This window comes from Phalacrocorax aristotelis, chromosome 4 (assembly GCF_949628215.1).
Source record: "Phalacrocorax aristotelis chromosome 4, bGulAri2.1, whole genome shotgun sequence".
NCBI classification, from domain to species: Eukaryota; Metazoa; Chordata; class Aves; order Suliformes; family Phalacrocoracidae; genus Phalacrocorax; species Phalacrocorax aristotelis.
This window is the reverse complement of record NC_134279.1, coordinates 7008174-7033040: the sequence shown is the minus strand read 5'-3', so window position 1 is coordinate 7033040 and position 24867 is coordinate 7008174. Positions and strand designations below refer to the sequence as shown.

The 24867-nt window shown below is 40.7% G+C and overlaps 1 protein-coding gene across 1 annotated transcript; it reads left to right on the top strand.

Annotated features, from left to right (window-relative positions):
- The first annotated feature begins 233 nt into the window (after positions 1-233).
- Positions 234-24521, top strand: BBS7 (Bardet-Biedl syndrome 7). The gene is made up of 19 exons (XM_075090182.1): positions 234-337; positions 630-695; positions 1369-1431; positions 2285-2460; positions 3085-3271; positions 3963-4035; positions 4980-5096; positions 6742-6872; positions 7585-7669; positions 9362-9464; positions 10040-10232; positions 11771-11845; positions 12741-12806; positions 14914-15053; positions 16055-16219; positions 17341-17450; positions 17559-17662; positions 19138-19261; positions 20278-24521. The coding sequence occupies exons 1-19, from the start codon at positions 302-304 to the stop codon at positions 20412-20414; spliced, it is 2151 nt and encodes a 716-aa protein (XP_074946283.1). The 5' UTR covers positions 234-301; the 3' UTR covers positions 20415-24521.
- Positions 24522-24867: the final 346 nt, after the last annotated feature.

The following is a 24867-nucleotide window of genomic DNA, read 5'->3' as shown; positions in this document are numbered from 1 at the left end:
GGAGACCCCAGCCACCCGCTGCGAAGCCCGTTCCGACTGCCTGGGACGGGCCGCCGCACCAGGCCGCCTCAGGCCGGGCTTAAGCCGGGCTCAGGCCAGGCCGTGGGTCGCTCCCCGAGGCCCCCAGCCGCCGCGCCCCGGAGCCCGCCCCCATCCGGCGCACTGCCCAATCGGGGTGCGCGTCTTGCCGCGGCCCCGCCCCTTCGACGTCAGGTCTAGCCAATGGGAAGGCGGCTCTGAGGTTGCCGCGGTAACGGGAGCGGCGGCCGCGGGCGGGAGGCAGGCGCTGCCCGCCGGCGCTATGGAGCTGAGCCTGGCCCGTGTGGACTACCTCCAGGTGGGACCGGGCTGTTGGCCGCGGCGCCGCGCCCTCGCCCCGGGGGACCCTTCCAGCGGGGCCGACGAGAGCCCCGGTCCCGCTGCTGCCGGCGGCGGGGCCGCCTCGGGAAGCGCCTCCCGGCGGGGCCGGCGGGCGCGCGGCTCCAGAACCGGGCTTAAGCGGGGCTGAGCCGTCCCTCCGCAGGCCCCCGGGCGGCCCCGCAGCGCCGCGCCTACCCCCGGCCCTCAGCCCCGGCCGCAGGGCCAGCGGCGCCCGGGCCTGCCCGGCTAAAGCCTGTGTCTGCCCACAGGTGGGAGTGACGGCTCAGAAGACTATGAGGCTCCTTCCCGCCTCCGGGCGAAAGGCGACGCAGAAGGTACCGGCCTCCTCCTCTGGCGTGGAGCCTCCCCTCGTGACATCGCGCATCATCCTCGGGGTTTCTTTACTTAGGCCGCCGTAGGGAATAACTTGGGAACCAAATGCTTGGAACGCTTTAGAAAACTGTGGGGAAAACAGGGAAAAAAAGTCCGAATTTGCTTCTGGAAAACTTTCAGAACCAATAAGGAATAAAACTTGCTGAAACCGCACAGAATTTTTTGCATGTTCCTCCATTTCTGTTTTGCTGACACTTTAGTATAAGTATTCCTTTCTAAAATCTTCCTCAATACAAGTTCAAGCTAAGGAAGCCTAGTTAGAAAAACTCCATAGACACAACAGCGCATTTTTTTCTTTTATTAATACGAAAATACAACTGTTCCCAAATATGCCTTTCTGGAGCTTCCACCTGATGGTTGCTGGTGTTTGGAACTACAAGCAGAAAGCCCAGCAGAAAAAGGACTGTAGATGCTGTCACTTAAATTATAGTTCTTAGGCTTTACTGTCCTACCTATAGTGGTTTATCTGACTTTATTACATACGGCTGTGTAAATTAAGTACCATAGAATTTGAAGTACTTAAATACAGCAAAACGTGATTAATCTAGGAAAAGCATTATTTTAAACAATATTTGTGCCTGTAATACAAAATAACGATGCGTTCTACTTTTGAAGGTGGTTGTTGGAGATCAGGATGGAGTCATTACGTGTTTTGGCATTAAAAAAGGGGAAGCTGTGGTAAGTGGAAATGTTCCATTTAAAATTTTATTTTAAAAATATTCTTCCAAATGAAGTTTGAAAGTCTGTTTCTATTGACATGGGAAATAAGCGACCTGTGGAAGGTGTCTAGGTAGGGCTGCGGTCTGATACCTAGCCATGATGAGGGTGTGCTGATTTCATGCCTGGACAAGCACGTGGTCCTCCGCAGTTGTAGGGTCAGACAGCAGTGTATATCATCAAAAAAACCCCCTCGTTTTAACACCTTTTGCATTGCAGTTTGGTTGGGTTTTAGCTATAGATATACTCAGTTACTGTGACTGGACAAAAACCTGTAGCGGTTCGCTAAGTCAGTCACTTTAAGGGATTTTGACAAACTGTTTTTTATGAGCCTGGGCTTATGCCCAGCTTAATAAAAACTTCTCTTTTTGTTTTCCCCCTCCCTTGAGGAAGTTCATAGCCAGCTCAGAAGGACTCCATAGCAATACAAAATCTATGTCATCTTCTGGAATAAGAATGCAATGTGTAAGAGGAAGGGAGTGTGTATGTGTGATGTTCTTTTTGAAAAAAAATACCCACAAACAACCAAAAAACTTACAGCTACCAGCAGGACTGCAGTTTTCCTGTGGATGAATAACACTGAAATAATAAAGTATTAATTTACTATATTTTACAACTTTTTATATTTATTGACTTATAAAATGCTCGATTGCTTTGCAGTTCTGAAGAGAAACATACCGATTAATTTTGTCTGCAGGTAATCCATGGCATCTTAGTTTTGCCAGAAATTGTAAAGCACGCTTACTATGCTTTATGTTAAAAGATTACCATAAATATGATATTGTAACTATGAAAATCGCTTTTCTACTTACAGACGGTGTTCAAGACGTTGCCGGGCCAAAAAATTACAAGACTGGAGTTGGGAGGAGCGCTTAATACACCGCAGGAGAAAATTTTTGTGGCTACAGGATCAGAAGTTAGAGGTTTCACAAAAAGAGGGAAGCAGTTTCTTTCGTTTGAAACTAACCTCACTGAAAGCATCAAAGCTATGTACGTGTGATATTTTGCATTTTTTCCGTAGCCATAGCAGGTTGTTGGTGATTCTTATGAAATCATTCTTTACCATCCAGGGTGCTTGTAGGTAACACTAAGTGCCAGTCCACCTTTAGCTTGTGCCATGATGTGTAGGAAGGAACTTAGAAAACCATGGTGAAGTTCAGAAGGCGTGTGGGGGCTTGGGAGGGGCCTGGAGGCGCTCGTGTCAGTGCGAATGCAGGTGAGCGGAGCTGGGGTTATTGCCATGGTGTATCATGTCCGTATGCTCTTCCTGGAGCAGAACAGGAACAAACTTATTTTCCTTTTTGGATAGGGTTGTAAGATGCTGCCATATACAGACCGGCTTGAGAAGAATGAATGTTCTCAAAATATATTAAGGAAATTTCTATAAACATATGCTTAGGATTTTACGTGAAGACAAAATAGGAAATTTGAGAGCTATAGAAATCCTGTGGTTTTAGCATTCGTAAGAAAATTTTTTTTAATAGCTGGCACAGCTTGTGGGGCTCACTAGTGCCTTGAATCCGCCAGCGATAGTGCGTGCGTGTAGTAGGGCTAAAAGGCTGTCACTGCAACTACACTGGGGAAGTGCTACAGGAGGTGCTTTCTCTTTCTCAGGCATATTTCAGGAGCAGATCTCTTTCTTTGTGCGAGCTATATCTATAACCATTACTGCGACTGCAAGGACCAGCACTACTACCTGTCAGGAGATAAAATCAACGATGTTCTCTGCCTTCCCGTAGATAAAGTGAATTGCATTACGCCGGTACTTGCGTGTCAGGACAGAGTCCTCAGAGTTTTACAGGTTAAAAAACTTGCTTGGTTATGTTTTATGTATTGATGCCATAGAATTGGAGCGATTCTTAAGGGAATCGGCATATCAGCGTGGCTTAAACATTAGGAGGATAAGCATACTGTATTTTACTTGGCAGTGTTACTGTCTATAATGCTGGTACTTTTTTTTTTTTAAAGGAAAACCATTATTATAAACTTGCAAAATGAGGATTAATAAAAACACTGTAGATAGGCTTTGTAATTCATAGGTGGAAGTAGATAACAAATTGGTCTCTTCTAACTATAAAAGTGCTCACGTAAGGGAATCAGATGTGTAAGGCTTTATCAGTTCAGAAATTCTTGCTCTCACAATTTACTGTTGCGACAAATCTGAGTGATATTACGTGGTTTAACAAATCTATTCGCCAGACAAATTTATGGATTGTTTTTAATAATAACACATTTCAAGAGTCCTGTGTTTTATTTATAAAAACTTCACAGTGTTTTGGCATAGAAATGGTTCTCCTCTAGGTATTGGGAGTTTGTATAAGTGAAGTGTATCTGTCACTATTATCCATAATAATTTTCTCCTTGTCCTTGTGGGGGTTTGGTTTGTGGCTGGTGTTTTGGGGGTTTTTGAGGGTTTGGCTGGCGTGGGTTTGTTTGGCTGGTTGTTTTGTTTTGTTACAAAACTCATTCAAGATAGTTCTCTTTGTCTTTAGGGATCTGATTTACTGTATGAAGTAGAAGTTCCTGGACCACCTACTGTTCTTGCTCTAAACAACGGGAATGGGGGTAACAAGATCTTGAATATACACACAGCTAAATAATGTTATTTTACTGTACTTTTAAGATTTTATTGCTTGTGTTCGTTAATTACATCTTGCCTTGATTTTTAAGGTGACGTTAAAAATGCGGCAGAAAAACTGACTATGTGAAGTCATTCCTTACATACAACTACATGTATACACACATGTATGACTGGTTTGAACAGTTGTAAATTATAGTCACGTTTAATTGAAAGGCTCTTACAGGAGCAGTGAGATAGAAGGTAGTGTCATTATGTAAATGCAAACTGGACCTTTGGGGGCCATGTCAACGTTCTGGGTTTGGGTTTCTCTCACCCATGGATTTCCATAACTAGAACCACTAGATGCATCCGTCCGTGGATGGGTGAGGATATTGAGTAGAGCTCACATAAACTAAGACTGTGGAAGGATCAGGCTTAAAATAGTTTGATCATCCTTCTTGCTAATCTGTTCTAACGTAACAGAAATCGCTTTAGTATGTTAATCTGATGCTTAATTTAGTTTGAGTTAGATTGTGTGACAGTGACATTCAGAGCTGGTTTGGAAAAGTAGTTCTTACTTGCTTAATTCTTGGCACAACATTCACTATTGGAAGCTGTTCTGAATCTCTGTTTCTTGTCTGTAAAGGCAATTTAATAGCCTCTCTTTGCTGAAATGTAAAGTGTTGGATTATGAATGGTGTTTAGGCATAACTCCAGTGCAGGGGGGCACTGATACATAGTGAAGTGATAGCCATGAAGAAATTAGCAGAACAGGTGTGGTTTTCATGTTTTTGTTTTTGTTTTTAAAGCTTGACAGTTCTGTTACACAACACTAATGTTAGTATTTCCTTTTTACCTTGGGCTGTAGAGTGTGACTACACAATCATTTCAAATTTTTTAAACTGGCGTACCTGATTTAATCAATTCTAAATTCAATTTACGTGTTTAGGTGATTCTGGAGAAGAAATTGTGTATGGAACTTCTGATGGTCAACTGGGTCTTATCCAGATCACTGGTTCCAAGTCTATACCTAAGTGGGAAATTGGAAATGAAAGAAAGAGAGGAGGTATGTGTCTCAGTCTCTCACTCTAGCTTTCCAGCATATCTGAGGCTTTATAACAAGTAGAATAATCAGGAAATCTTATTCATAGGTACTTTGGAGGCATATTGTAATTACGTCAGTATGTGATAGTAATACAAGTAAGATCTCTTTCATTCTTCTGAGTTTCTTATAAATCATTCTAATCAGTTTGTCTTTGGGTTTTCTGCTTGTATTATTTCCAGTACCTTAGCACGCTTCTGTTTTTACAGTATTTTTAAAGTGGCGTTTGTAAAACAGCGTATGATTACTTGAGGTTTTTATCATTTTGGTGACTATTTCTAAGTGCAGCTATACCTGCCAGATTTTTCAGATGTTCAGTGGTCTTGAAGTCTCTTCAGAGGAAAGGTTAGCATCTTCCTTGCAAGACTTTTTTTTTTTTTCTTTTTTTTAAAAGCCATTATGAGGGTTTTTGTCTGAAGGTGGAATAAGGCATATATTAAAGCTCCACAATGAGGCTTAACTAATCAGAGCATAGTACGACACTTTCCCTGTTTTAGCTTTGGTGTGCTGCTTGTGCAGCACCTATTAACCCATACTCATTTGTAAAGGAGAAGACTGGGAATAGAAAAAATACATATATTTTTAAAAAATTTAATTATCTCAAAAACTATTGATGAATTATTTTCTTAAAATGCTTCCTAGTATGCCTTTACCCTTCATATGAGATATGAAGGAGTCATAAAAGTTAAATTCCATCTTGGTTTTTATATTAATTCTTGTAGAAACACGATAAATCATCATAGGCTGTTTCCACCTACGCTAATAGTGGGTTTGCCCGCTAACGTGCCAAGTAGTAGTACCTAGTCCAGGTCTGGCACAAGTCAGAACCCTCTTTCTGTCACCTCAGCCAGAATTCATAGTAGTCCATTTACCAATAGCTTTAGGTCAATTATAGGAAACAAAGAATGCTTGCGTCTTCAACTGGCAAACTTACAGTAGTGTGGACAGACAAATAGTTCACCTGGGGAAATGTTGATGAGGGAGGGTTAAACCCCTTAACAGTAAGCTATTTGAACATCGGAAGGGGTTTCTGTTCAGTGCTTTTCACTAAGGGAACTGGAGCATCTCCCTTATGAGGAAAGGCTGAGAGACCTGGGTTTGTTCAGCCTGGAGAAGAGAAGACTGAGGGGGCTTCTCAATGCCTATAAATATCTGAAGGTGGGTGTCAAGGGGATGGGACCAGACTGTTTTCCATGGTGCCCAACAACAGAACAAAGGGCAATGGGCACAAGCTGGAACGTGGGAATTTCCACCTAAACATGATAAAAATCTTCTTCCCTGTGAGGGTGCCAGAGCAGGGGCACAGGCTGCCCAGGGAGGCTGTGGAGTCCCTGGGCACACACCCTGCCTGGACGCGTCCCTGTGCCCCCTGCTCTGGGTGTGCCTGCTCAAGCAGGGGGTTGGACGAGGTGATCTCCAGAGGTCTCTTCCAACACCTGCCAGTCTGGGATTCTGTGGGAGACTTCAGTCCTCTGGTGGACTCATCCAGAAATAGCATTAATAACACCTTGAAAGCTGACCAAGAATCGATGTAACCGAACGTGGCCTGTGCATTCTTGTGTCATACGGATAAAGATGAAGCAAATGGTTTTGTTTTCATTTTCATTAGGTATCTTATGTATTGATAGTTTTGACATTCTGGGAGATGGAGTTAAAGAATTACTCATTGGACGAGATGATGGTATGCTAGAAATCTATACCTTTGAGAGTGCAGATGATCCTGTCCTTCGATATGATCATGTAAGCCCACATTCATCATACTGTTCTCTGCTGGAAAAATTAATTTAAAAAAAAAGTCTGTATTTCAAAACTTAGTGTTTTCAAGATCATTACTATGAAAGTGTGTGTTTTGTTTTTAATTTGATGAGCTCTGTAATGTTGACAACACAAACTTCGAAGCAGTATCCTAATAGTTAACAACCAGAAGGTCCTGATTTGAGCAAAAATCAAAATACTGTAGAGGGCATGTTAAAGTTCTGGCTCTGTTGACTACTGAAGTCCCTCCTGGGTGAAACCTAATGCAATGCTTCTCTCTCCGTGAGAAAACAACCCCATGTTGTGTATAGCCTGTGTTTTACATGTAAAATAATAAATTTAAGCTGTCAGGACTTTACTGAGCATAATTACTTTGGTTTTGAATTGTTTAGAATAGATTTGATCCACAGTTATTTCAGCCTTCAGTCAGATTGCTAATTCCTGCTGGAAAAACTCTTGCCCATCAGTGTTTTGCTTTAAACTGCTTTTTAATGTCTTTGTTATGCAGAGTAGAATCGGAATGCATTTGTTAAAACACCCCAATTTAGCTGTGCTAGTCATCGGCTAGCTTACTCTTTTGTAGGTCTGTGTAGGTATTTTGTGATGCAGGTAAAAGGAGGAGCACAACCCTTAAAACCCCAAACTTCTAAAATGAGTGCAGTGATATTTCCCTCTGCTTGAATGTATTTATTTGAAGGCTTTGTCAGAGAGCATCGCATCAATCCAGGGTGGCTGCGTAGGAAAAGAAGGGTATGATGAAATTTTAGCATCTACATATTCAGGTAAGCTTCATATCATTTACTCAGCAAATGTTGCCTATGGTGATGTGATAAAAATGAAGCAGGCTGTGTTGTTAGCGCAGCTCACGTCTCTTAAAGTGTTTGTTCTGACTGGAACCAGGATAATGTTTCGTTGAAAACTCTTCTAGTTTAGTATTTATACTTCAAAAAAATGGTCCCTGTGCTTAAAGTATGTTTTCTATATTTTAAGATATTCATAATGTGTTCCGCTGTGTAACAGAGCGGCTTGTTATTCTCTGGTGTAAACTGCTGCCTAACTCTGATGAAATAATGAATAAGTTATGTCCGAAGGAATTATTTATAAATTTTTTTTGTATTAAAAATATTGATAGACATGCATATCTTTTTTTTCCCCCCAGCTTTTAAGTAATTTTCTTCCTTTTCAGCTTCGTAGGGCTTTAAATGGGGTTGATTCTGCTTTTAGTAGAAAATAAAGCTTCCCCATGTGAGGTGTCTCAGCAGCCTTTCTGTAGGATTGGAGCTATTGGCCTGACTGTCGCAAAGGCCATGATAAACGCGCTGCGTGTTAACTGCTGGGAGCTGAAATACTGCTAATTCTCTGTCTTCGGTTATCCTCAGTGCTAAAAAATTAGCCTGCAGAAACCTCTCGTGTTCAAAGTCATGTATTTTGGCAAGATACAGTTCTCGATTATTGAGAAATGATGGTGTGCAAGTGCCGCTTTTAAATAGTCTTTGGATGGTTAAAAAACTCTTATTACCTCACCTCATGAATTGTTTTGGTATGACAGGCCGCAGCAATACTGTGGCCAAAGTCCCCTGGGGCTTCTTTTAGTGGGAATGTTGTAAAGATCTGCGAATCATCAAAGGAAGTAAAAAAGCAAAAGCCCATGTTCACCTGTGGGTTTTCAAAGGCAAACTGTGGTAGGATGTGCAGTAGCGTGAGTTCAGCAGATGTTGGCAGATAGCAAAAGTAGGGCCGGGAGCAGTAAAAGTTACATTTGAAGCCTGGCAGCAACAGAACTTCTGCGGCTTGTTGAAAGTTCATGCTCCATAATTGGGCTTTTTTGGTACTTGAAGGAGATAACTAAAGAATGTGAAAGATCGCGGACGTGTCAGCTTTTGTGGTGCGTTTTATAATAATGCTGTCTTACTGTTTGCGTGCATTAGATGAGTTAACTAGAGCGATAAGCACACATTCAAGTCTGCATACCATACCTGAGGTGTCAGCGTATAATCAGTTAGTAGTTGCTTTTGGAAAGAAATGTCATTAAGTAAACAAAAAGATTATTTTTTTTCCACTTCAGCTGTCAGCATTCGATCTCAAGAGCACACTGTGCAACATCTAGTTTGCTATAAACACATTGCACAGCTTTTTTTTTTGTTTTTTTGGTCAACTATAGTACTGTAAATAATTCAAGGTTTTGTCAGAGAAACACAGGTGGGAAGAAAATTAAGCACTCGGATAAAAACTGCTGCAGAGGGATTCATGAAAAAGAATAAGTCGTGTTTTCCAATCTGTATGTTAAGAATGAAACCCATAAAAAAAAAAATCATGCTTAGCGTCTAGATTAATCCTCCAAAGAAAGGATTAAATTAAAGTTTCAATTCTCTCTACCCAGTCTCTGGAACAAACATCTCTCCACACATACGAAAGCAGAGTGTAGACTTCTCTTTATAGCTTATAAGGAATCTAAACTTCATATGTTGGTTTAGGCTGGCTGACAGGACTGACTACAGAACCTGTCCATAGAGAAGGTGGATCAGGTGAAGAACTAAAATTAAGTCAAGAAATGCAGAGCAAGATTTCATCCTTAAGGTAATTGCACTGGAAGGACATTTAAATGGAAGAATTGAAATGGTAAAAGCTGAAATGTCATCTTTCCTTCCTATCTCGCTGGATTTTCTGTACCTTAATGTAGGTAGAAGTAGAATCGAACCTTTTTAAAGTAGAAATTAATAGCAGCCTCATTTTGCAGTCTCTTTCTAGCTTGCCTTCACATGATGATGTCTTAATGCCTTCTTCCTCAGCATCAGCAAGATAAGATTCCCTTCTTCCATGCTGCTTATAGCTTCTAAATGATGGGAGGAAAGTAGTCACTAGCGTATCATTCAAAATGCACTGTGCTCTTGAAGGGAAAAAGTTGTCTTCTCCTGTGACTCATCGAAATCTCTTTTGGCAAAGTACAGCAGAAGCTACGTTTTCATGTGATACAGTTTATATTTTATTTTTGTTATGTATGTGGAAGGGGAGTCACCAGTCACTTCTGGTTGGAAAATTGTGGACAGAAGATAAACCTGACTGCCTTGCAAGCTTAATCTGCTTAATTTCTAGGGTAGTTTTTATAGTTTTTCTTTTTTTTTAAGACATTACATGTGGTTTCCCTCTTCTAGGAATGAATTGGAACACTTACAGATTAAAGTACTTCAGGAACGTGAAAAATACCAGCAGTCCTCTCAGTCCAGTACTGCTGTTTCATCAGTACCTGCGTTCAGTGTGAATGACAAGTTTACATTAAATAAGGATGATGCTAGCTACAGCCTCATCTTGGAGGTGCAGACAGCGATAGATAATGTCCTGGTACAGGTGAGTGCAGTTTTGTTCTTGTTGGCTTTCTTGATATCTAAGTAAGGCATTCAGAGACTTTCCAGTTTAAAAAGCTGAGTTATAATATCTTAAGTATATGGGTTTTTAAATGTCTGAATCATTACAAGAGGGAATTGAAGCATATAGCCTTGCAGTGTTGAAGTAACTGTTGTAAATGCTTGTTAGGGAACAAATACAACGTAAACCTTTATTGAACAGTGCAACATCACACTACCAAAACAGACCAAGATGCCTGCTGTTCTAGGTTTCCACGTAACTTTTGTGTGTGCTTTTTTGTGTCCATCCTTATTTAAACAGAAATTAACTCAGTAAATCTTGAATGAGGTGCAGATTCTCACTCGCCACTGAAGTACCCTCTGTAATGGGAAATGAATTTCCAAGTGGTGTGGGCCACCTGTGCACTGGGAGCATGGAACAGCAGCTGATTTGTGTGCAACTGCTGATAAACATCCCGGCCAAGTGGAGCAGCCTTCATTAGTTACTCCTCCCCCTGCACCAGCTGAAGTTCATGTTACCTTTGGTAGTCAGAAAGAGTCGTGGTACTGAGTTACTTTCTTTTGGGATATGCATGGGGAGAAGAAGTTGGTAAGGAGGAATTTGTGAGGTGAATTTGCTGTAATAAATGGGAGAGAACTACTGTAGGATTTCATTTCTCACTTCTTAATACAAATTTCTATTTTTAGAGTAATTTCAATTAGGATGTTATTAGAGAAATGCTAAGCTACAGCTAACATGCAGCTCTGTAGTGTCTGCTGTTTCCGTAGCTGAGTGAGGAATAATGAAATTGTTTAATCTAGCCCTGAACCTAATGTAGCATTTAAAACTTATAGCTTTTTAAAGAAATAGAAAGCAGTATCTGGTGTTCCTCTGCTGTGAGAAGACAATACAACTGTTTTTAAAATATTTTTTTTAGGATGTGGCATATTTATCAATGTCTCCTGACACTTCTGTGAAGTTCTAAAGCAGTACCAAAGCAAGTAGTTAATCGTTCCAATACCCTGTAACCTCATTTTTAAAACAGTGTTAGATTTAATTTTAATTGCGGTGAAAACACATGTAGATGAGAAGTGGTCTGTGTCAGAAATGTTATGGTAAGTAAAAGGGTCATTAATAATTATGTAATATGATCCTTGGTTTCCTGCATGAATATTGTAATCCCCCTATTAAAATAGGGAAATGCTTCAATCGTGACCGTACTTCATGCATATGTATGAAGTATACTTTCATGTCTGAAAGCTGTGAATACACTGTCATGTCTGAAAGATAGTTACACATCTTATGCTGAAGTTGTGAGCTAGCCACACAGGAGTTCAGGACTCTGTAAGAGAATTAGAGAAAGCTCATCATGTTATTCCGGGATTAAGTAGTAAACTGCGTCTGTTAGGCCTTTGCCTCTTGGATGAAACAATCGTTGCCTCTCCCTTATTAAAATAATTGATGACAGTTAGAGGATAAATCCATTAGAAGCTACTCAGGAACTTAAGCTCTTTATTTTTCCTTCCTCATATGTTCTGCAGAGCGATGTCCCCATAGACTTGCTGGATGTGGATAAAAATTCTGCTGTTGTTAGTTTTAGCAGCTGTGATTCTGAGGTAAGTGAAACGGAAGAGGTATTTATAGAGATCACATGATGAAAGCTCTTAATCGTGTATATTAAAAACAGAACTTGGATTTATATACTTGTAATTTTAAATATATTGAGTTAAACTACTCATTTGGTAACGTTGGAGACCTCAGCTTTGTTAGACATACTGCAGAATTCAGAGTTTGTGGCAGGTCCTGACATAACGAGAAGCTAAATATGTGCTGAAGGATCCAGGAGTAACTGCTGTCTTGCTGCTCTTCCTGCCTGGTCAGGACTGTGAAAGACCCGTGCCGTATTGGTCTCTTCTCTGGAGTTGCCAGTATCACATATATTTACTTCAAAGTAATTTTAGGTGAAGAACATTGTATTTCTTACTTAGTTCATCTCTTCAAAATCACTTTAGAACATGAAAATTGTGCCATGTGGGGAGTCATATGTTTAAGTGCATTTTTTATAAAATAATTATAAACTGAAATACTTACAGAATTACTGGCGATGCAACACCAGTAGGTGTTTTCCTACAAATCTTTAGTTTTTGGATGTTGGACTAATATTGTAGATGAGTGGGGCAGGCTGACACTGTAGTAGATAACTGTGTTTTTTATGGTGGTGTTAAAGACTATAAGAAGCTTCAGATGATTTATCCTTATATAGAGAATTTTTTTAAACTCTACCATAATTAAAATTAACCGGAATATTCAAGGGAACCAAAGATTACTTTTTTGTATTTAACTTCTGTAAAATAGCTGTACATAAATAGCCAAAACTTTACATGTCTACAGTTAAAACAGACCGGCAGAAATTTTTCTTTTGCTTAAGGGGGCTGGACTTAAGGCTCAGAACATACAACTGAACCACAGACCTGTTTTGTATTGTCTTTCTGGGTTTTTTGCTCTTTACAGCCAAATAGCAACTTTCTCCTTGCGACTTACCGATGCCAAGCAAATACTACGAGACTTGAACTTAAGGTAAAATGTTCCAAAATATTTTTCATAATAAATTAATGGCTATGTAGATGTCTGCTTTGGAATGGCGAGATCTCTACCTGGACTGACTGCTTAGCCTGAGCGAACGATCAGTCCAGTTTCTGCTGCTGGTTGTTTCCTGAGAACCCTCTGATCTGGGGTTTGTGTTCCTTTTTATTTGTCTGTGGAGTTTCTAAAGGCTTCTAAAAATGTGTTACTTCAGAGGATAGCCTGGGGTCCTTCTTGAGTGTCCCTGAGGTGAAAGCAGTGGGGAGATCACAGGTTGTGAAAATACTTGATAGTGGAGACAGTGTGTGGAACTTGGAGTGAGGTGTGGGAAAGAAAGCTCTGGCGCTGTTTGTCCTCGGAAGTGTTTGAAGGAAGTTACGCTGGGAAGTAACCAGGGAATACAGGCTGGATTTGTATTTTGGAGAGGAAGCAAATCCGGTCACTCCATGCTTCTTATACTTAAGGCATGGGGGTGTTTGGGGGTTTATTTTTAACGATCCACCTAATTCACATGTTTTGTGGCTACCACCAGGGGAAATAATGAAGGAAATCATTATTAGGAAAATCTTCAACATGCACACAGGCTCTAGGTTTCCTTTTTATGCAGTCACCTAACACTGCAGCCTCCTAATCTGATAGGCGTTTGTTTATATAAAACTCCCAGTCAAAAATTTATCATCAGAAATTTAAGCCTGCGTAAGGTGCATCAAATGTGGGGAAGTTGGGGGTGGTTATCTGTTTTTTGATGAGGTCGCAATAATGGACCTAGTGTGCAGAATTAAGACTCTTTATTTCCCAGGTCCCCTTCTTCAGACATGCCGTTAGTGTGCTTATTGGTTCTGAGCAGGTCGCTTCATCTCCCTGTGTCTCAGTTCTCTTATTTTAGGGATGTGACCCTGGCCACCTTTAGTATTGAAAATAGAAGGTGGAGAGTAAATGACACAAGAAAAATCAATCAAGTGCATTCATACGCAAAAAGAGGATTCTTTTTTTACTCTCTCACTAAAAACACGTATAAACTTGCAGTTGTGTGTCGTCATAGTGCCGTGTGAAATCAAAACTCTTGCATTTGGATCCTGCTGTGATGGATTCAGTCTGCACAGCTGCTACTGTCACCCCACTGCAGTGCACTGAGGATCTCCAGTGATTTACACCTGCCACGTGGAGTTCATTCTCTTTTTGTGTTTTGTTTATGCATGTGCAGGCAATATGACTTTTAAGTCTCGGTGATTTTATTTCCAAAGAGAACTCTTTACTAACTTATTTTTATTAAAAACACTGAAGCGGGGGTTTTCGTGCAAAACGCTGCTTTTTGGGTTCTGAGACCCTATAAAATAGGGGACGTAATCAAGGTTATAAAGCAAACCTATGCTTGAGCTCCAGTCTGCTCTTCTGTTTGTATAAAGCTGTTTCAGTAGCTCTTCTACCTACTTTCACAGCTCTGTTGGAGCTGTAGGTGGGACACTCCTGTTTCACGTCAGTTCTGCATGAGTGGCGGAGCTCTTAGGGCAGTCTGCGGTCTCAGCAGAGAGGTGATCGATGTGTTGCTGTGTCCTCCGAGGTGTGGAGGGCACGTACTTGCCTTCAGGGTGTTCTGAGACTTGGGCTTAAATCTGGCCTCTTCTATTTCCAAAAATAGCTCAGGAAGAACTTTGATTGTCGCGAAGAGATTAACAGATATTTTGAAATTCAGTTTACTCATTTAAATTCTTTGATCTATTCTTTGCTGCCAACTGCTACAGAATGTATTTTTTTCCTTAGTTAAAAAAGAAAAAAGAATGGGGCCACTGAAGAATTAGAAGCAAGTTACAGACTTTTTATTTTAACTGATCAGAAAGTAAGTTAGCGGGTTTTATTTTCTTAATGTTTCATTCATCTAATATGGCAGCACTTCACTGGACACTACTTCATCTAGTTTTAAAATATTCTCGATTTGCTCTATTTTTAGTGGCACTATCAAGTAATTACAGTACTCTAAATATTCTTGAAGTACTCTGGTCTTTCTTGAATATATTTCAAATATCCACCGATTTTCCAAATTGTCTTAAATTAATCTTTTCCCTTTCGTTCTTTTTTGTGGGTTCTGCTTCTATTTCTGCAGGTTCGATCGATTGAAGGACAGTACGGGACACTTCAAGCATATGTAACTCCAAGAATTCAACCAAAAACCTGCCAAGTTCATCAATATCAAATTAAACCGCTTTCACTTCATCAGAGAACTCATTCTATTGACCATGACAGGTATTTGCAAGGAAATGTTAGTCCCTTTTTCTCTTGAAAAACTGACACAATGCAACTGAAACAGTGTTTACTCTGTAACTTTAAGTGTGTCATTTCTAACCCCCAACCTACAGTTTTGAGCCTGTAGTTCCATTTTATGGGGTTTCTGACAGAAAATGTGGATTTAAGGGGTTCCTGCTCTCCTTGCCATTCTTTATCCTTGTTTTCAGGTCATTTTTCGTTTTACTGACCTGGGTTATAGTGCAGCCCCGTCTGTTAGTAGAGCTGAGGGTGTGGCAGAAAGGAAACTCTCCCGTGTTAGTAACCGCAATCTTTTCGGTTTCAGCCTTATTTTCCCCTCCACCCTTTTAATGTAATTCTTTTCCATAGCTAATTTGGCTCCAAAACTGAGCCAAGGCTGGTTTTTTCCCCTTATCCCTTTGTTAGGCACCTGGTAACTTATGCAATTTCTGCTTGATTTTTTTTCCCCACCCTCAGTTAACATCTTGTACTGCCACCAAGGTATTGCTTGCTTCAAAACAAAACTGAAAGATTGAAGGAATGATACCAAATGCTTTTATGTGCAAATGAGCTCCGTTATGCCTCGTTTTTTATATAAGTGCTGTGTCCGCAGTTTTTACAGCATGGGAGACTATTGAGGCTCCTGGTCATATTTGCGGAGTTGTCAGTTATTTACTTTTGTCAGAAGTTTCAGGTTTAACAACTTGAAACGGCATATGTCAAAAACTTCCAGCTAGTTACTTACCCTGGTCCGGCCTGCCTACTAGGAGATAGAACGTGAATGTGCGTGTAGCTTTTTGTCTTGAAATACAGGAAAGTCGCTGTAATCTGCAATATGTAACTACTTAGCCAGATAGCGGACTTTTTACAGGCTGTCAATTAAAAGGAAACCACCATGTGGAACTAAACTGTTTTTCATATGAATAACCAGTGCACTGGCAGGGCCCCTCCTTCATAACTATTAACTATGTTTTTTTTGTTTTAATTTCTTCATGTCATAGACCCATGAACACACTGACGCTCAAAGGCCATTTCAGTTTTGCTGAAATTCACTCGTGGGTTGTGTTTTGCTTGCCTGAGGTGCCTGAAAAGACTCCCGCTGGAGAAAGCGTCACATTTTATTTTCAGAACACCTTCCTGGGTACGCAGCTGGAAAGTACTTACAGGTAAAATACAATTACTAAAGCACAATGTGACTATGCTGGGGCTTTTTTGTCTTTTTCTTTCTTGAACCAGTCTGCAAGTACTGTTTCACACACTTACAGCTGTTCCCCTCTTCACCCTCAGCCCCACCAAAACTATCATTAGAAAGACCAGGAGCCTTTCTTAAACAGGATTGTCAAGCACTGCCGGGGGTGAGCACTACCCAGTATCGATGCACTCTGTAACCTGAATAGGGCTTTTCTTGAAGTTGGTCCAAAAAACAAAATTGGCAGGGAGGAAAGGCTTGATATATTTTTAAGATGATGGCTTGGCTTTAGAATTTAAAGAACATAGCCAACCAATACAGTGAAATTATTGTGTAATGCCTATTGTTTTCTAACTTCCTCTTTTTTTTTGTATCAAGGAGCAGAAATAACTTCAAAGGCATTTAATTCTCATGCAAACAAAAATGCGATAAGCATTAAACTGAAAACTTTCTTTTTCTGCAGCTTGTATTAGGCAAATATAATTTCTGTGTTTAAGATCGATACTTTGTTCTCAAATTAAATAGGTAGATCTTCCTTCAGCAAATTACGTATGTCCACCTGAAAATAGAACTGTAGAATACGGAAAAATTAATTGTTATAATTATGCAGGTTCCAGCCTGCTCCCAGCCTACTGTACGCATTGTCTGCTCAGATGTAGAAAGTTGTTGGGTGGTGTTTTTTTGGGGGGAAGGGGAGAGTGTTTTTTCTCCCTTCTGGTATTGAAGCTTCAAGGTTTGTCTTCAAGGTATTGCAGTGATAAAACTTAGGAGGAATGAATACAGTCAGAAATCTTACTTGTATAACCTTAGGGCCATACAATAAAGATAACAGCTCTGTGTATACCTGAGATTTGTGTGTACTGCTTTGCCTCGCTTACTGGAACAAACTCTTCTCTGTCAAGATTACACTGGGAAGGAAGGAAGAGCATAGGGGTGTATACAGCCGCCTGACAGATGGAGGATCGTTATGACCTTTATAGAGGTTGCTTGCTTTGATTTGGGCATTAATCTACAGGCTGCCTATTTTAACGTAGGGACAAATCTAATACATGCATGTGTGTTTAAATTTATTCAGTTAAAGTTTTTCTTCCTTTGTAGAAAAGGTGAGGGACGTTTTAAGTCTGACAACATTTCTACAATCTCCATCCTAAAAGATGTGCTTTCCAAAGAGGCTACTAAAAGGAAGATTAATCTCAACATATCTTATGGTAAGACTTTCTTCTCTGTTTTGTTGCCCTTGACTTCATTTTATATTCTTACAAACGGAATATGTATTATTCATTTGCTTCTTGGTTTTTTTTTTTACTCCCTACTAGATGTAAATGAAGAGTCTGTGAAGCACACATTAAAACTTATCCACCCTAAATTAGAGTATCAGAAGCTGTTGGCCAAGAAGGTTCACTTAATAGATGCTCTGAGAGTAAGTACTCCTGTGGAAGGATTTTCCTGGGGGATTATGTTGTCAGATACCAAGCTGTAGGGCTCAAGCCAGGTGTGTGTCATACTGGCATCTGCTCCATTTCTATTCCCAGGACGTGTATTTTAATAAGCTAGGAGACAGACTTCTTCAGGTAAAATTCCCATTTGTACTATATAACTAGTGAATAACATGTAGGATTGCTGACTGGTGTTGAGGGCGCTTAAATCGGACAGTAGAAGGCAGCCAGCTTTATCACCTAGTGTTCTCCCTTTGCCTCCTGTTATTTGCCAGTTCCTTCTTCGTCTCAAACCTCCACTAACGTTTAAAAGTTTTTTAGATCTGGGGATGATCGTCCAGGCCAGATGCGGCTTCCTTGCTTTGGAACTTCACCCCAGCGTGTCATAATTTCTGAACTATCTGCTTATTAATCTTTTGCTGAATACCTTCCTCAGCCGTTAGTCTTTGGGAGGTACCGGTTAGGCAGCCTGTCTCATTTCTTGGACTTTTTCCAACAACCAGGATTTTACTGTCAAAAACTTGCCGTCATCTTTTGGCTTTGGTTTTTTGAGGGGAGATAAAAATGGACAACCAATTCTCTTTTGTCCTTTGGGGGAATTAAATCCTTGTTGTCAGAACTCTTTAATTAATAGAAAAACTGGCTACCAACAAGAATAGTGTGTATCTTTTATTGTCACTAAAAGTATTGTACTTGGGCCTGATTTGGCAAACTGGGGAGGTGGAGAATAATAGAGAATTTATTCTGAATGCACATTATGCTTGTGCAATAATGATGATGTTGCACATCTGCTTTTTTTAGGCTTTCTTTAGACAGCAAATCTTCTGTGACAAATTTTTTTGTTGCTCATTTTTTTGGCTAATAGCTTATTCGTGTGCAGTAGAATAACCTGATGATTGATGAAAGCTGTTCTCCAGCAGAGTCGCAATGCATGGCATAATTACCTTTCGTCTAGAAAATAAGAGTTCTTCTGTGGGGGATAAAAATGCCTATACTGTCAACCATCTTAAATTAGTCTGATGGTAGACTGGGGCATTTTAGAAGAGGTCTTTAAAACTTTTTGCTGTCACAAATTGAGTGATACTGTCAGAGTTTACTTTTACCTTCAGACTTCATCATATGCTACACTTTCTAGGAATGTACTTGTTCTAAAAATGAGCCTTCCTCAGGCTTTGTTCTGTAGGGACTGGGCAGTGGCATGATCCTGTTCTGGCAGTACGCATAGCTGGAAGCTGCAATACTTTGAGAATCTAGGCTATGAAGTGACAAGTAACATCTGGCATGTCATTAGGAGATGAGAAAATGAGGCACTTTGAAAATAACTCTTGCTAGTTTAGAAGGGGATTGTCTTGTCTCTGAAGTGCTTCCTCCCGTCAGACCCAAGCTTAATTTCTTCTTACTTTTATGCTTTTATGACACTTAACTGCTGCTAATTCTTATGATTTAAAATGTCTTTGAGGAATTACAAGTTCACGAAGGAAATGTGGACTTCCTGCTACCAAAATACCGCAGCATTTTGGAAGAGGCAGATCAGCTGCTTGAGGAGTACAAGAGACAACCTGCACATCTCGAGAGACTTTATGGTTTGTTGATTGATTCAACTTTTTAATTAAATGCAACTTAATGTCCAGAGAGCATGCTGGACGTGACTGAAATAGTTACAAAGTCAGTATTAGTAGAATTGGAATAATTTGGGAAGTGGATACGTTTGGGTGGCTTCAGGACAACAATAGGTATGTTAAGTATATATTGTCTGCTTGGTTGTACGGCCAAGGTTGCGTATTTACATAATGTTTTTGATCATGAAAGTCTGAAGTTAAAGGTGAGGCAGTAAAGCCTAGCACGTACTGGAAGTGGCTTGTATGCTGCTGCAGACTTTGAGTAACTCTCTAAAGGTTCTCAAGAATTGTTCACCTGAGAACTTCTAAAATCGACTTGGCATCACTGCATCACAAGCATATCACTGAGAATGAAAATACCAGGATTATTTGCAAGTGGCTTTTCTACTTTTTGTTTAATAGACAGCTTCTTATATTCGGATGATCCTTGTATTTACGAACATGAGTAAGGATCATATTCAAATTCAGGGTGGAATTTAAGAATGTGTACAAGCGAAATGAGTCATTAAGTTCTGAGTGGGGAAGTTTTGCAAAATATCAGAAAAATGCACATGGGGCGAAAGGGGGACTCGTAGGAGGTGATCTGATTTAGTGAAGGAAATTCTTTAACCACCTCTGGTGTTCCCCGTACAGCTTTCAGCTCAGACTCTCTGCCAGACACCAGCTTTAACAAGCCATTGTGTGTACAGCGTAAGCAGAGTCCTTGTTGCCCATCCTGTGATAGTTCCTATTCCTAGTGTTCCAGATGTGGGTAACTCTAAGGCAGAAATACACGCTTTGGAATGAAGCTGGAGTCTGGGCTGTTCTAACAGTGGTTTGGGTTTGTTTAAAAGTAAATCATTGTTTAAAACATGAAGTTTAATGAGAGTCTTGTCTCTAAACCCAGAATCAATTAGAATAGTTGGTGTGTAATGAGTTAATGAAAACGCATGATAATGAAAACAAGGGAAATAATAAGTCCTGGGGTTTTACCTTTGCAGGTATGATCACAGATCTCTTCATAGATAAATTTAAGTTTAAAGGCACCAATGTGAAAACTAAAGTTCCTTTTCTTCTGGAAATTCTGGATGGCTGTGATCAAGATGGACTAATTGCTTTTTTTGAGGCTGCAGCCTGACAAGGAAAAAGCAGAATAATTTTTATAAAAATTACTTTTTTTTTAAAAAACCACACTTTTTTGTTGTACTGTCAGCTCTTAGGTTTTATTCATATATTTTTATTGTACTGAATACAGCAGTCAACTTCAGTTCCTATAAACTGTTGTGTATGTTAAATGCGCGCAGAGTTTCTATGTACACCGTGTTCTTCATAGCTGAAGAAAACTCAGAATCAGATGTAAATACCAAATACCTTTTTTGCAAAAATGTTTTCAGTACTGTTGAAGACTACATGTAGTAGTTTGTTCTCCAGTTGTAAGAATGTGTGAAGAAACTGGTTTTCAGAGACTTAAACAGATTCAGAAGCAATATCACCTGTTAAACTAGGCTTAACTGGTATTTGCTGGCCACTCTGAGAAAGCAGGATGAGAATCTCACCAGACTTGACGTAGCTGGTGCGAAACACAGAAAGGGGAGAGCTCTCCTTGAATTTTAAAGACAGCTGTTTATCGAACATATATAAAATTACACGTGTTTCTTTTCTGGGTTAAGTATAGGAGGCCCGTCCACCTTGGTAAAGACTGGTGATTACTGTCCTTGGCAGGATAGATGACATGTCATGATCCCGAGCCCCTCTTCTCCCTACATACTATCGCCCTCTTATCTAAGCTTTTGTCACCCTCCAGGGGAGTCCAGTTCCCCTTAGGTAGATAGATAAGAAGAATCCATTTATTTACAAGTCATTAAATAACACATTTACAATACATTAAATCATTAGGATCTTACAACAGTTTGTGCCTCACTAAGGTACATATGCATAATGTCCACTGAAGAAAACTACGCCCAGTTCGATAAACAACGAGCTAACTTTTCTTGTGGGATCTGGAGAGTCCTCGTTCTTTTAGGAATTCATAATGGCCTTGATACCATTTTCCACGTACTCCTAAAGGAAACCCCATAAATTTAATATTAGTGTTCATCAGTTCCTGAATTTGGTCTTTTAGGTGTTAGTATTTCTTACCTTTTTCCGCTGCTGCATCCACCAAATACGTTGACTTACTCTCATATCTAACAGCGATGTCGACTACCGGAGTCTGGTCTCCTTTAACGAATATGAGGTCTGGCTTATATAATTCATGTTGCTCACCTTCCAGCAGCAGCTCTTGGAATATAGTACCCAGTCCTTTTTTGCCGCCTCTGGCAACAAGTCGCGTAAGTGATCTTGCATTTTCATCCTGGCCCCTTGTGCCTCTGGGCAGCATCCAGTAATGCAGGACTTGTCCTCCGCCTGACAATGCCGGCAGGACTTTGATTTGACTCTCTTGTCTGCCTGTTTTCCCGAAAAGCAGGTTCAGTCACCCAGTATGCAAAACACCAAACTACACATAGAGTGGGGGTATTTTATTAATTTCATTTTTGCACAAAGATGGGTGCTAGGTGGTAACTCCACAAAGCTAGCACACCACACTGAGAAACTACAAGGTATTTATGTAGTTAAATTTGTCAGTAACTGCGAATATTCTTGCCCGTCAGCTACTCATTGCATAAGTTTCTTTCCCACTTCATCTTAAAGGTATGGGTCCCTTTAAATTTACCATGCATACTCAGAGAGTGAGGGGCTTGAGCAGGGGGGTTTCTGGCCTACAGGTGTAATTTTTAGTATTATAATGAGGATAGTTCACCTAAAGGACACTTAGTTTTAATTCTCACCAACGTCCCAATTAATTTTCGTCCTTGACTATATATCACCCAGCTTTCGGTGTCTTTCGAGGCAGGATGTTCCCTTTATTAGTCTCCGAGTTCTTCAAGGATATAGTCATAAAACAAATGCTTTCCTATCTCTCAGCTCTCTTCTCTGGCTGCCAAATTCTGTTTTGCCAGGCTCACGTGGTTCATTGTTACTACTTAGCAGAAAATTCCATTTTCTTCGGGATATCATGGCAAATTGCTAAAAATTCTCTTGTGAGGTAATTGTTAGCTCTTAGCTGTAATGCCACGATAAGCTTTCTGTGGGGAATGCACCTATAAAACTCTAACCAGTTCTTACTGATCTTATCCTTCCCAAAGCTGGAAATTCACAGCCCTGGGAAACCAGCTTGGTCCCAATTCTCAAATTCCTGTTTTGCCAGTTACAGGGCCTTGGAAGGGTGACTTTTGGAGCGGGTGGTTCCTCACCCCCAAACTTTTCTGATATCACCATAACCGGTTTTGGGTCCCAAACAGATGAAATCTTTCCCATCTCCTCCTGCTGCAATCCACAATTTTTCAAATTCTTTCTCGATACTCTCTTGGTGAACAAATGCTCTTTTTGCTTCATCGAAAGACTGTGTAATTCTTAGTCGTCGGACCTGTACCCTGGGAATCAAGCCCAGGAGCCTGGTAATGCCTAAACCTCCATCCCAGGTGCTGGAATACAGGATGGCGTCACAGGTACTTGCTGGAAGATGTTGCCATTCCCTGCCGAGTCAAGGGTTTCTAGGTATGTAGCTTTCACCTCGGCTTGGTCTGCCAGGTACATCAATCAAAGGATAGCATATCCTTTCAAGATGTCAGCCTTCTGAAATGGCTTTAATGCAGCCTTCCCTATCCATTGTAACCATCCCTTCACTTTCTCTAGTAGTTCTGGTTTTGATATCCCACCCATGGGTCAATACATAGGCCCAGGTACTTTTCAGAGCTACTGGATTCAATCATATTGAGGGGGTGCCGGTAATCATCCATGTGGGATGATCATTGATGGTATACAAATCTTTCATCAGCTGGATACAAAAGCCGTGGTGCTGCTCCTCTTGCATCTTCAGGTCAGTTAGATTGCAGAAGACATCCAATATTTCAGTGTTTTTCTGCATTCCTTCCCATGACCTACTTAATGGCACCAGGTCGTCAGCAAAAGCTGTAGCTATTACATTCTTCAAACAGCATTGGAAGCTGCTTCTTTTCTCCTCCAATTTTCATGGCAAGGGGGACACAGATAAGTTAAATAATAGTGGGGATGCTGGATCAGCCTGTTTTACACCCATCCGAATCCTGATGAGCTCTGACTGTTCATTCTTCAGTCAGCGTCAGTACTGATGTTACAATACAGGTTTGTAATCAGGGCAATAATGTGATTGCGCCCTTTTTGTTAGGAGCTGAAATGATGTGGGAGTGGTTCATGGTGTCAAAGGCTATTTATCTAGCATATACAATTATATACGTGTTCCTCTTCTGGGTTAAATATAAGTGGCCTGTCCACCGTGGTAAAGTCTGGTGGTAACTGTCAATTTTGGCAAAAATGGTGACATGTCATGATACCAAGCCCAAGTTAGTCCCTACTTACTCTTGTCCTCGTTATTACAAGCTTTTGTTGCCCTCAGTAACTCCATGGGGTCCAGCTTTCGTCTTAGATAGAAAGGAAGGGTCAATTTATTTACAAATCATCATATAACACACTTAAAACATTAAGATTTTACAACGGTTCTTGTTTTGCTAGTGAACAGGTGTACAGTGTCCACTGAAGAGAATAAAGCTTGATTTGGTAATTGATGAGCTAACTTTTCTTGCTGGGAACCAGAGAGTCCAAGTTCTTTTAGTCATTTGTAATTGCCCTGATACCATTTTCCACGTGCACCTAGCAGAAATCCTATAAATTTAATGATATTGGCCTTGGTCAGTTCCCACACCTGATGTTTTAGATGGTGCTATTTCCTAACATTTTCTGTTGCCGCGTCTGCCAAAAATGTTGATTTACCTTCTAACCTGATATCTAACTGTGATGTCAACGACCAGGGCTTGATCATCTTTTATGAATACCAGCTCTGGTTTGTATAGTTCATTCTGCTTGTCTTTCAGCAGTGGCTCTTGGAATACTACCCAGTCCTTTTTTTTTTTTTTTTTTTGCTCTTCAAACAACATTTGACATAAGTGATTTTGTCTTTTAAACCTGGCATCTTGTACTGCTGGGCAGTATTCAGTAGTGAGCGTGCTGGACTGTCCTGCCTACCCCTTGCCTGGAATTCTCTCACTGGGTAGAGGTTGGCTTTTAGTTGTAAGGTGGTGGTAAGCTCTCTGTGGGGAATACCCCTACTTTTAAAGCGGTGCATTAACTCTTCTGTAGAGTGGACGGCATTAAACTTCCTCTGTGCTTCTCCTGGTGTCTGCGTTCTTTATTTTGAAACTCCCGGTGAATTTGAAACTCACACGCTTTTATTTAAAATTAAAAGAGACGAATCAGCGTGTGTGTGGGGGGGGTGTTTTTCACAAGTGAAGTTTGAAAAAAAAGAGTAACTTGTGCGTTGAGAAGAAGGGCGGGTGGGAGGCGGGCGGGGCTGTGCCCTCAGAGCTGTTTCCCGCCCCTCGCCTCAGGCACCGCCCCTCGCGCCCTCCTCCCACCCTTTTGGCCCGCGCCGCCGCCCGTAGGCCGCGTGACGCGACGCGCCCTCTTATTGGCCGATTCAATAGTCGCGGGCTACTTGAACGCCGAGAGCGGCGCGA